This window comes from Helianthus annuus, chromosome 16 (genome assembly GCF_002127325.2).
Source record: "Helianthus annuus cultivar XRQ/B chromosome 16, HanXRQr2.0-SUNRISE, whole genome shotgun sequence".
Taxonomy (NCBI): Eukaryota; Viridiplantae; Streptophyta; class Magnoliopsida; order Asterales; family Asteraceae; genus Helianthus; species Helianthus annuus.
The window spans coordinates 39,753,475-39,765,823 of record NC_035448.2 but is presented as its reverse complement, the minus strand read 5'-3'; the positions used below and the strand labels follow the sequence as shown (position 1 = coordinate 39,765,823).

The window sequence follows — 12,349 nt, the reverse complement described above, 5'->3', positions numbered from 1 at the left end:
TCGGTCAAGAGATAGGAAGATAAGAGGCATAAGCGATGCGGCCTAGGACCGCATCCTATGAGTGTTCTTATCTGGTGTATGAAAATGGGTGCAGAACGATGCGGCCTCACACCGCATCTAGTGAACGTTTTCATCAATACAAGGGATCAGGACAACAACAACAACAGTCACCACAAGTGGTGGTGCGGCCTAGTACCACATCCCACAAACTTAGCCAGAGTGAGAACGCGGAAACAACGGTAGTTACCGCAGGCAGCGATGCGGCGCGGCACCACATCCTGCCCACAAGGCAAGTGGGACTGACACCACAGAGCAAGTGGCACCAATGACAGTTGCCTGTCAGGCCATACGTAAGCGACAGACTGACACTGCAGTAGGACGTGGCTTCACCTCCAAAACCGACAAGCCTGACACACCTGCATAAGGGCGGCACGTCGTCAGTCCGTCCATTCAACTCCTCCTTCACTCCTCGGCTATAAATACCAACCCCAAACCAGGTTTGAGGTATCTTTTTACAACTCTCTCACTACTACTACTATCACACTTTGCTTCCCAAGCAAATTACTGATTCTCACGCCGGAGAGTGGTAAAAAGGAGCACCCCCCCCCACCCCATCCTCCTTGTTACGAGTCACGGCTTGTTTCCTTGTGCAGTAGATCAACCGGCGGACGGTCCAGCCAGCGATCCTCGAGAGGAAGGGATTAAACCCTTCTTGACGAGACCGGTGAGTTAACCCTGCCCGGTTAACCATTGTTTCATCAAACTTAAAAATAATTGTTTAATTTTTTATCATACTTTTATATAGTAATAACTACTATATAACTAAAAATAATATAAATAAAAAACTTGAGTAAATTACAAGTTTTGTCCTTTATGTATGTACCAAATTGCAGGCGGTGTCCTTTAACTTTAAAATTGACTTGTTTTGTCCTTAACGTTTCAAAATCCTGCATGTTATGTCCTTTAGGCCAAACCCAGTTAGATTTTTTGGTTAAAGTTGGTAATGTGCGTTGCACATGAGGGCACTTTTGTCATTTTGCCTCCCTTAAGGAAATAACTTTTAACAAGGGACTAATTATGTAAAACTAAAAAATAAATATAAATATAAACTCTTTTTTCTCACTTTTATATATATATCTCTCTCTCTAAACTACTGAACCCACCACCACCACCATCTCTCTCAACCCACCACCATCATCATCTCTCTTATTCACAAATACATTCAAATTTATACCTGCACAAATACAGTTGGGAGTTCTTTAATGACATAAAAACATACACAGAGCTTCATCAATTTCAAGTACCTCAGTAACCACATCATGCACTACTAACATGATCAACAAATCCAATCTATCAAAATCCAGTATACCCATTATTCTAGCTTTATCTTTATCATGATGTGTTTACTGAAGTAGAAGAAAGAATCTTTCCAAAACCCCCAATCCAATTTTGTGTAATTAGCAAATCAAGCATTCTGCAACACATCATCATCCTTTTAAGTTATTGTTCTCGGATTCAAAACGAAGGACCTATGTATAAAGATCTTACCAGTTCCGAGTATCGATGAGAAAGGTTAACTCCGGCGACATTTGAACTCCGGCTAACACGCAGAGAATTCCGGCAAAGCTTGAATTTTCTGGTGAGATCCGAGCATAATATTAAAGGTCAGTTGACCCATTTACTTGTGGGTACAGTTTCCGGCCACCACCACCCACCGCCGCACCCACCCCTTCACCCAACGCCGCCTCTAACCCACCACAAGTCAACAATAAACAATAGAAACAAGTCAAATAGCGATGCTAAATCCGTTCGAGAGCAAAAACCGATAGATCTGAAGTAAACAACGATAACTCACGATGACGTGATCGACGAGAGTAACTGTGATGATGACGGAGTGACTGGTGGCGGTCGTGAGCAATCTGAGGCAAACGAGAGACGTGAATGAAGGAAGAGATCCAGGAGCCTTTGGACTTTTGAGAAAGCGGAACCAGTGAGGGATGAAGTGCACCGGCGGAACTGGAGTGAGATGGACAATTGAAGATGCGATTGTACTGAACCTCCGACGGATCTCCGACTGTGACAGTGGTGGTTACGATTGACATTGCTAGTTGTTGCTGCTCTTCTTCTGTTGTTGCGTTTGGTTAATGAGATTTCTCCACAGTTCGTAGAGAGAGAGAGAGAGGGGGAGATAACAAAGAGCATTTTGTAGAGAGAGAGAAGAGAGAGCGAGAGAGTTAGGGAGAGAAAAAGATTGCAGGTATTTAATATCTTTATTTTCTTTTACCCCTTGTTTATAAGTTATTTACTTTATAGTTCATAGGGAGACAAAATGACAAAAGTGCCCTCATGTGCAAGGCACATGACCAATTTTAACCAAAAAATCTAATTGGGTTTGGCCTAAAGGGCATAATTTGCAGGATTTTGAAACGTTAAGAACAAAACCAGCTAATTTTGAAGTTAAAGGACACCGCCTGCAATTTGATACATACATAAAGGACAAAACTTGTGATTTACTCAAAAAACTTTTATAAGCTCATGATCCGGCTCGACTTTGATATACGAAGCTAAACTAACCAAATCAACTTTGGTATCCAATAATGGACCACCTTTAGGCTGAGGAAAGATCTATCTTAATTGGGCTTTACTTTTAATTCATTTGGGCCCGTAAAATGTATGTAACGGTAACGAGGCCGAATCATTAGCGGGTCAGTAATGAAACCCTAGCTACGACAATCCCTATTTAAATCTCGATTCATTGTTTTCGCTGATGAAATTCATTGTGGACGTGATCAAAGAATCCAGGTAAATTCGTACAAATTACAGTAACATATGCATTTGAATATACAATTTTGCATCTGGTTTAATCTCTGTCTTCTTGTTATGAGATAATGATTACACAAGGAGATATAATAAGAGATGCATATAGTTAATTATAGGATGTCTTACCAACGCACAGCATTTAAAATTATTGCTTTAGCGTCAAATGGTCCTTCCTATATTCCTTTTTTTTTCTTATTTTGATTGGTTGAATTGAATTGGCAGATGATGAAGTAATATGAGTTTTATGCTTAACACTCTGATTATACTGTGGTGACTACGAACTCCGCTTATTATCTGATGCCAGAATGAGTAAATTACTTATTGAGAGTCCTGTGTTTTAGCGGTTTTGACCACTTGAGTCTAAAATCAAAAAGTTTAACGCCTGAGTCTCTAACCACTTATTTTATAACGTTTTGAGTCCAATTTATAACACTTACTTTATAACGTTTTGAGTCCAATTTATAACACTTACTTTTTATTTTGGGCTCAAGTGGTTAAAAGCACTAATATGCAGGGACTCAAAACGTTATAAATGAGCGGTTAGGGACTCAGGTTGTTAAACTTTTTTATTTTGAACTCAACCGGTTAAAACCACTAAAACACTAAAACACAAGGACTCAAAAAGTAATTTACTCCAGAACGTTTTAAATTTAAATTTTTGATGATGAGATTGAGGCAGACGGGCGGTCTGAAATGATGCCGTGTTGATTGTCTGCATATTATCCATTCTTATGATGGATTCAACTCTGAGATTTTCAAAATTTATTTCTTTCATTGTTTTTGTCAGTTTTATCATAAGTTTTTTTACTATTATTATTTGGAACATTTTGGGACATTTCAGGTTAAGGGTTTGTGGCAGTGCTATGATGAGTATGCAAATATATATATATATGTATGTGTGGACTTATGAGACATTGTCTATAAATGATGAGCATACTTCTGGACTAGTTATTTCTGATTCAGTTAGAATTCTTATTGTATTTGTATACGTGTATTATCGTTAGAATCATCTATTATCATAAAATTTCACTTAGGAGTTTATGTGTCTGCTCAATTTTAATGTTTACAAATTCTTATTGCTTGATTATGATTCTCCTTGTTAGATTAGAACACCGCGGCAAGTGGTTTAATTGAATAGAATAGGATTGATTATGATTCTCCTTGTTTGTTGGTGGTTCTTAAGGTTCGGTGTTACTGTTTTTTTTAAATATCTTGACACATTGTTAACTATTGTATTTTTAAAAATAGGCAAACCGAACTGGCTAGATCAGTTGGGTTAGTGAGACTTGCTAATTCATTCGGTTTAGGCAGTTTAAATTGTAATTTTTCATACAGAGCCGGTTATTGGGCTGGCGAAGCCGGGTGGCGGCACAAGGCCCAAACTTACAAAGGGCATGAAAAGTTTTTATTAAGTGTTATATATTATACATAATATAAATTATCTTTTTCATCATCTGCTGTAGCTCAGTTGGTAAGTGTATCTAGTTTTATAGTTGAGGTCTCTTGTTCGACACCATCATCTTGCGTTTTTTTAGGGCGGGTATATCGTGTATGCCCGTACACGATAAGACACGATACATGAACACGACACGATAACTTATCGTGTCCTTTTTTTCAAACACGAACACGACACGATATACACGAAAATTACCTGTTAATACCTGTTAACACGACTGTTCGACTGTTATACATGAAAATTACCTGTTAATACCTGTTAACACGAACAAAAACACGAACACGACATTCTATCTAAGAGTTATAGAGGGAGTTTAGGGTTTTATTTTTTTTAATTGAATGAGGAATGAAAATAGAAAGGAATTAAGGAACCCACACGCACATGGCTGATGAGTTTTATTTAATTTAATTTCTTATCGTGTACTAAAGGGTATTAACAGGTAAACAGGTATTTAACCTGTTTATACACGAAAATTAACAGGTAATCTCGTGTCTACCTGTTTGGTACACGATACCTGTTAAGGCCATACACGATACTTGTTAACTCCGTGTAGGTTCGTGTCGTGTATTCGTGTAAAATTGCCAGCCCTAGTTTTTTATTTGTTTTCAGCTTTCCAGAATTTAAATGCTAAAATGTTTTATTTCTGAAATAATTAAAAGATTGGTTGTTGGTCTATACTCTACTGGTTTATCATTTAGACAAATACAGGATTGGTGTAGGTTCGATCCTGCATTCCCTTTGCAACAATTTTTTTTTTTTTTTTGTCGTTTTTAGCTTGAAGAAATGATGCAATATCAATATCTATAAGTGAACCTGAGTCCTGACAATAAAATAAAATCATAAAGAGGCATAATATTTATTACTACTTTAGTTCATTACATTTTATTACTTGTGCTTATAATCTGTTCGGCATAATGTTTATTATTTATATTGAGTATATATTGAGTACTCGTATTGTATCACACTAAATAAAACCAAGATTCGATCAATACCAATTATAGGGAGGGGGCCCATTTTTTTTTCTTTCACATGAGGGCCAATTTAACATTCTCGGAGACGGCCAACATTTTTAAATTGTTAGTTTCTATTGGAATTTTAACGTTTTGACAAAAAATGGTTTATTACTTTTATTTATAAAGATATGATTGCACATACAAAAATTAAACAGTCTTAAAACATTTAAGTGAACGGATGGTGCAAGTTTTAAATCGTGAACCAAACGTGAAGTTGGTTGATTTACTTTTGTTTTGGGGCTGTTTAGCAAAGCATTAATATTCCAATAGAAACTAACAATTTAAAAAAAAAAGTGTCTTACGATTAACGTTCTGGATTTGTAGGTAGGGCTGTGCAACGGTTCAGAACCGGACCGAACCGAATTAAACCGGAACCGAACCGGAACCGTTAATCGCTAAATTTTAGAAACGGAACCGAACCGTATTATAATGGTTCCGGTTCGGTTCCGAACCGGTTAAATTGTTCTCGTGTAAACGGTTCTCGCGGGAACCGGTTGACAATTAAATCTTAAAATCTTCCTATACTAATAAACGAAAATCTTTTTGTACACGTGTCACTCTCTGGTGCCTCCTCCCTTTGAATAATAGTATTACATATTAATTTTATACACAAAATATAATATAATATTAGTTAATATAGTTAGAGATAAACGTCTAAATTCAAATTTAAATAATAATTGTCTATAACAAATATAAATTTATCAAATAATATAACAAGTATAATAATAATATTATTTAATATAGTTAGAGATCAAACTTATAATTTCAAATTTAATTAATAGTAAATTACTTTTTGAGTCCATATGTTTTAATGGTTTTAACCACTTGAATCCAAAAAAAAAAAAAAGTTTAACACTTTGAGTCTCTAACCGCTCATTCACACCCTCTGTAAAAAAATTCAAAAAACCTTTTGTAAGGTTGAGTTCTCTAAGTTCTCACAACTTGTAGAAGTTTTCATTTTAATCTAACCATATATATTTGTTAAGATAAAATATATTATTTGGATATAAACTATAATTACTAATAAAGTATCAAATCACATGTACAAGTAACGAAAATATATCTGTTCTTTATTTTTACTAATTTATCTAAATAAATCATTTCATTAATAAGGATTATATATAAGTTTATAATTTACCTTTTTCGTCACTCAACCTGTGTAATACACGGGGTTATAAGCTAGTTAACAATTCAATAAAAACAAATCAAACCATTTAAAACATTAACTAAGAGTGGCAACATTCAAAGTTCAAACCAACCAAAATAAAAGTAGCAAACCAACAATAAAAAATTTCAAGCCATAAAACAAACTCAAATAAAACTATTACAACCATCGTGTTAACAATTAAAACAAACATCTTCAAACTTCATTCGATCTTGATCCTCTCAATCTTCTCATAAACATCTAAATAAAACCAAGTGTCAACAATTAAAAAAATAAACGAATAATGCATCTACTGTATTTGGTTCACGTGAATAGTTTGATCAGTAATGCATCTACTTTATTTACCAAGCGATACACTATTTATATACACATTTACAATTTGATCAACATTGATTTGATTATTTTTGTTCAATTTTTATTTTGACATACAGAAAACTATATGTATTAGAAAGCAAACATCTAGAAGAAAATATATGCAATCATTAAAAAAGGTCATGTAGAATAGCGTACCTGTATTTGCAGGGTGTTGATGGAGATGAACTTGTATGATAGCAATTAGGGTTAGGGTTGAGAGATGGATAAGAATTAGAAGATGAAAGATGAGATTGTGGATGAATATAAGAGGAGAGAATAAGAATTAAGATGATCGTATGATGTTGAAAAACCCATTAATAAAATAGGGTTTTAAATATTTATAATCCCAACTGGTTCTAGCGGTTCTTTAATTGGAATCGTGGTTTTAACCGGAACCGAACCGGGAACCGTTTTTACACAAATTTAAGAGCCGGAACCAGACCCTATATACAAAAATACGGTTTGGATCTAGCGGTTCCGGTTCGGTTCCCTGGTTCTGACGATTCTGAACCGTATACTGCTCAGCCCTATTTGTAGGGGTGGGTAAAAGAGGTGTCTTACGTTTGTTGTAGGGACTTGATGTTCTTATAGGACAGACGTTGCATGTCATTGTATTCTTGTTTTTATGCCTATGTATGGTCCCATAAGGTCATGCATTTTTCTATGTTACTTGCATCACTTTTGCTTGCATTTGTGTTCTTGCTAGTTTAACTATTTTCATGCTTTATTGTTTGTTTGTTCGTTTGTTTGTCTTGGGTGTTGTTGGAGTTGAGTCGAGGGTCTCTCTGGAAGCAGCCTCTCTATCCTACAGATAGAGGTAAAGTTCGCCTACATCTCATTCTCCACAAACCCTGTCAATAGCTTTGTTATTTGTGGGATTTACCGGGTACGATTGATTACTTGATAGCAACTTCTGAATGGTTAAGTGCTGAACTAGTAAGAGGTCTGAACTACTAAGAGCCAGACTAATGCTTAACCGTTCAGAGGCAAATGTCTAACCAATTCAGATTAGAGGTCTTAACCATTTAGACTCAGTATAAGACCATATGTTGTCGTAAAGCCCCTTAGGGGCGTTATGCGACAAGTGGCGAAACGCGTAAGAGAGGGACTTTATGGGGTTTTATATCACAAGAGGGTGTAGTGGTAAGAGGGTTATATCCATACATATGTATGTATATCCATACATATGTATGTATATATGTGTGTGTGAGTGGAGAAGGAAGATGCATGGCGTTATCACCTTTGCGCGAACACAAAATAATCAACCTAAAGCGCCGGCCGTAGCGGTGTGGCCGGGCGTTATGGCACCCTCCACCGCGGTATACTGCCCCACTACGGGTGGCCTAATGTGTAACCACTAAGAGGCAAATGTATGAACCATTCAGACATGTGCTCGCGAAACAAACAATCTGAACCTTTAAGTGCTGAACCAGTAAGAAGTTTGAAACATTTAGAGTTAAACAAAGAGTCCCTTAGGCGGTTGAGTTGTTTTTCAACTACTTATGAACATTGTTGGTTGAAATTGTATTTCTTGATTATTCTTGAACTCGACATTTTTAAGAACACCGGTAAAATGTGTCACTCCTGGTGAAACTATGTGTATGAAAGTCTGAAACCATCACCGACAAATTATTTGTTGATTCATATTATCGTAGTTTTAAATGTATATATATTTTATAAGATTACACGTATGTTGAGATACACTAAATACAATTATACAAATAATTAGCAGTGTGATCCTCCTTGAACTCGATAAGTGAAGTTCGAATCTAGGCTTGTTTACTAAAGGATCTTATTTTTAAGCTTAGCTCAGCCTCAAGATCGGATTGATTAGAACTTTTAGCAAGTTAATCCCAAATAGCTTATGGGCAACTCGAATTGTTTACAACTCTATCAAAGATGATGTCAAAATATTAAGGGGCTGTTTGGCAACATCTGAATGGTAAGTGTTGAACCAGTAAGAGACCTGAACCATTAAGAGCCTGTATAATGCTTAACCTTTCAGAGGCAAATGTCTGACCAATTCAGATTAGAGGTCTTAACCATTCAGACTCTGTATAAATCTGAACCTTTCAGAGGCAAATGTCTAAACCATCCAGACATCTGCTCGTGAAACAAACAATCTAAACCACTAAGTGTTGAACCAGTAAGAGGTTTGAACCATGAAAAGCCTCATTAAGAGGTAAACAAACAGCCCCTTAACCCGTATATAACTCAAGTCAATGTAAGCCGGCCTTAAGGAAGATTCAAGTGCTATCAAAATAGGTCATTGGGCTCAACAAATTCAACTCTAGCTTGCGAAATTTAAGTTTACGCTTGTCATTTAATAAAAACAACACGTTGCGTCACATATTCAAGTCAAAAGTTGAGAACTTAACTAAACATTCAGTTAACTTTACTAGGCACTCAAAAAGGCGATTTGGTTGGTCAAATTTTCACCACTAAATCCAACAAAAACTCTTAACTAAGACCACCCGTAGTGGTTAAGAAAAATAATGCCCCCACCATGGGGTATTATCCGACATGTGTCATCCCAGTCAGCATGGGGCGTTATTGTAAAAGTGACGTAGTGGGAATAATGCCCAAATAATGTCCCTTCCAATCATTAAAAAGGATAAAAAAAAGAAACTTATTTAAAAAGCTGTTTGGTCAGTATGTGTCATCCCACTTGGACCACTAATGCCCCTTCCCATTGGTCAGTCAAACTCCTCATACTCATCCAAGTTGTTGCTTGAGCGTTTTTAATGAAACGCCGGACCACTTTTTTTTCAAAAATTTTGCAAAATAACGCCCTATGTAATGGTGGGGGAGGCATTTTTGGGCGTTTTTTTTGAATTTTTTTTTAAAAAAAAAAACGCTCCACTACACATGGTCTAAAGTATTAACTATTTAGTTCATTTGGTTAGGTTTGAAATTTATTATAATGGCATAGATATCTATCTAGTGATAAATAACATTGAAAAAACTATATAATGTTGTGAGCCACACTTAATAACTTGCTTCATCGTATATTTAGTTTATCTATTTATTTAAGAATAAAAACATAAAATTTGATAACATATACCTCTCCATGTATATACATAACGTGAAAGACTAAAATGAGAAATTTAAATCAGAGCCTTTGACCTTGTTAGGAATTTTGGTAACATTTTTTTTTTTTTTTTGGTTATATCGTGTTATTTGTGATATTGAACCGATTATATTTGTGTTAAATTGAATTGTGTCATGCTATTTATGTGTAACAAACTAAACACATTTAATCATGTTAAATGTGTCATGTCGTCATGTAACTCAATTATTTAAATTTTTGCATTGGTGCTTAGAAAAAGGACACATTAGTTCAACATGTTGTGTTCAGGTTTAATAGTAAGTCAACCAGTTAGGCTGATTTAAGATTCATATGAATCGGATTTGAAGGTCAAACGTCCCGACCTTGCTTTGAAACCAGTCGTGTGAACTTTTTTTTTTTTTTTTTTTTTTTTGAACGGCAAATTTGGATCACTGACGGACCACTGGAGTATCATCGTGCCACCAGAGGAACCACCCGATCATATCCATCTCTACTAGGCATAATGCCACACCAATTCAGGAGGAAACCCAATAAACATGGGAAAACCCCCCTTGTAGGAATCGAACCCAGGACCTATTGGTCCAAAGCCTTATCCCACCACCAAGATGCCACTAGGCTATAAAGCCATGGGCAGTCGTGTGAACTAAACTGAACGTTTAACATTTTTGTTTCCATTTTTGTAACAAGCGGGTATGAACCATGTTTATCCTTATACAACTTTAAATAAAAATAACGAATGTGAAAAACATATCAGTTTAAACCATCAAACTAGCCGACTAGTCGTCCACTCGTCCTAAATAGTTTGATTTGTTTACAGATGATGAAGTAATATGAGTTTTATGCTTAAACCCTTCATCAGTCAAAAGAATTCAAAAGCTCATAGCCAATAACTATACAAAAGATTGATTTAATCTGCCTCTAATCCTCTTCCTGTGTTTAACTATTTTCATATAATATGTACATTTGATAAATTATACATACTAGAATAGAATTATAATTGGGATCAACTACAATTTTCAGAGATGATCCTCAAAGACTTAATCACTCTTAACATTTGTGGCTGTAGATTCCATTGCTTTTCGACGAATTCGACGCCTTTTAATGAAAGATTTGAAGAACATGATCAAGAAAGCACCATTGAGGATGGAATTGAAAACCCAAGCCCCAATTCCATTACACCCACCACCCCAAATATGCAAAAACAACACCCCAAAATGGCAAATCGAATTCAAAGCCAACAAGATGATCTCAACGTTGGCTACCAACGGATACGAAGCCGTTGGCAATCCTAGTTCGGTCCAGAATCGGTATCCGTAAACCACAGAATTTGTGAATGTAGTGAAGATGATTTCGAGTACTTGAAACGACTGCGAGAATTCAAGCCAGAGAAATGACATGACAATTGGAATGGAATTGGTGAAGAGTTGGGGTAAGGAGAGCCTACGACGTCGTAAGATGGTGAAGAAGGTTCGGATCACGTGGAGGTAACGTGATAGGTAGAAAATGTATGACCAGAAGAACACGCGCCCCGAGGAGCGCGTGCCTAGTGGGAAACATAGGAGCCATTGTAGTGGGGTTTTACTGCGGCCCCATAGCCAGCGTGTGTCCCTGATCTCGGCACTGGCTGAGGTCAGGGATCCGGCCAGTATGGTGGCGGAGATCAGGGACATGGCAAGACTGTGGAGTGCTGGGATGGGGCCGCAGGGGACTGGACGGGTGGGGTGGCGGAAGATGAGGAGGAGGATGTGGAGGGTGGCCGAGAGCGCGAAGTATAAGGAAATTGAGGAGAAGAGGAACACCCACGTGGCGCCCCATGATTGGGCGTGGCTCCAACGGAATCCGATGACGGTCCGATGCTCGGATAGGATGTATTTTAGATGGTGTAAAATGAAAGATGATTGTTGAGATTGCATAATTTTTGAAGGGAGAAATTGGGGAAGATGAAAATGGGGTGATTGAGAAACGAAAATTTTATATACACATGTTTTGACTTTTGAATTATTGATGATGTTGAAGCTTACCTCATTTATGGAATGTTCTTCACCATTTTCGTTTACCTCATTTATTTCACCATTTTCGTTGTCTTTAGCGACTGAACTAGTGATGTTATTCTTAACCAATGTTTTAAATATAGGTATGAACCGGACGGTTAAACCGGTTAAATCGGATACCGGGGCGGACACGTGCCTGTTATGATAAAGGCCGGTAAAACTCGAATATGGTATGCCTTATGCACAGGCGGTAAATCCGGTTCTACCGGTTCAAACCGTTAAATCGGCTTGCATTATCTTAAAATTTGATTTTCTAATTATAATAAAATACAATACAATATTAGGGTTATACCAACCTTCCAGGGGCGGATGTACATGTATGTAAGGGGTGGCGTCCGCTACGGCTTGGCGCTCCGACGGTAGTGTAAAATTAGTGTAAATTTTGGAAAAATTTGACGTTTTTTCGATTTCGTTACCGCT

General features: G+C 36.8%; 1 protein-coding gene, 1 long non-coding RNA gene and 1 other non-coding gene across 3 annotated transcripts; 2 read left to right on the top strand and 1 right to left on the bottom strand.

The window, feature by feature from the left end:
• The first annotated feature begins 2,686 nt into the window (after positions 1-2,686).
• Positions 2,687-3,859, top strand: LOC110916019. Its single transcript, XR_002579420.2, has 2 exons — positions 2,687-2,802; positions 3,043-3,859. It is a non-coding gene; the product is annotated as an uncharacterized LOC110916019 (long non-coding RNA).
• LOC118488742 lies at positions 3,035-3,125 on the top strand. The gene has a single exon (XR_004885277.1). It is a non-coding gene; the product is annotated as a small nucleolar RNA R16 (small nucleolar RNA).
• Positions 3,860-10,566: 6,707 nt separating the features above from the next.
• LOC110917967 (elongation of fatty acids protein 3-like) lies at positions 10,567-11,843 on the bottom strand. The gene has a single exon (XM_022162387.2). The coding sequence runs from the start codon at positions 11,789-11,791 to the stop codon at positions 10,916-10,918; it is 876 nt and encodes a 291-aa protein (XP_022018079.1). The 5' UTR covers positions 11,792-11,843; the 3' UTR covers positions 10,567-10,915.
• Positions 11,844-12,349: the final 506 nt, after the last annotated feature.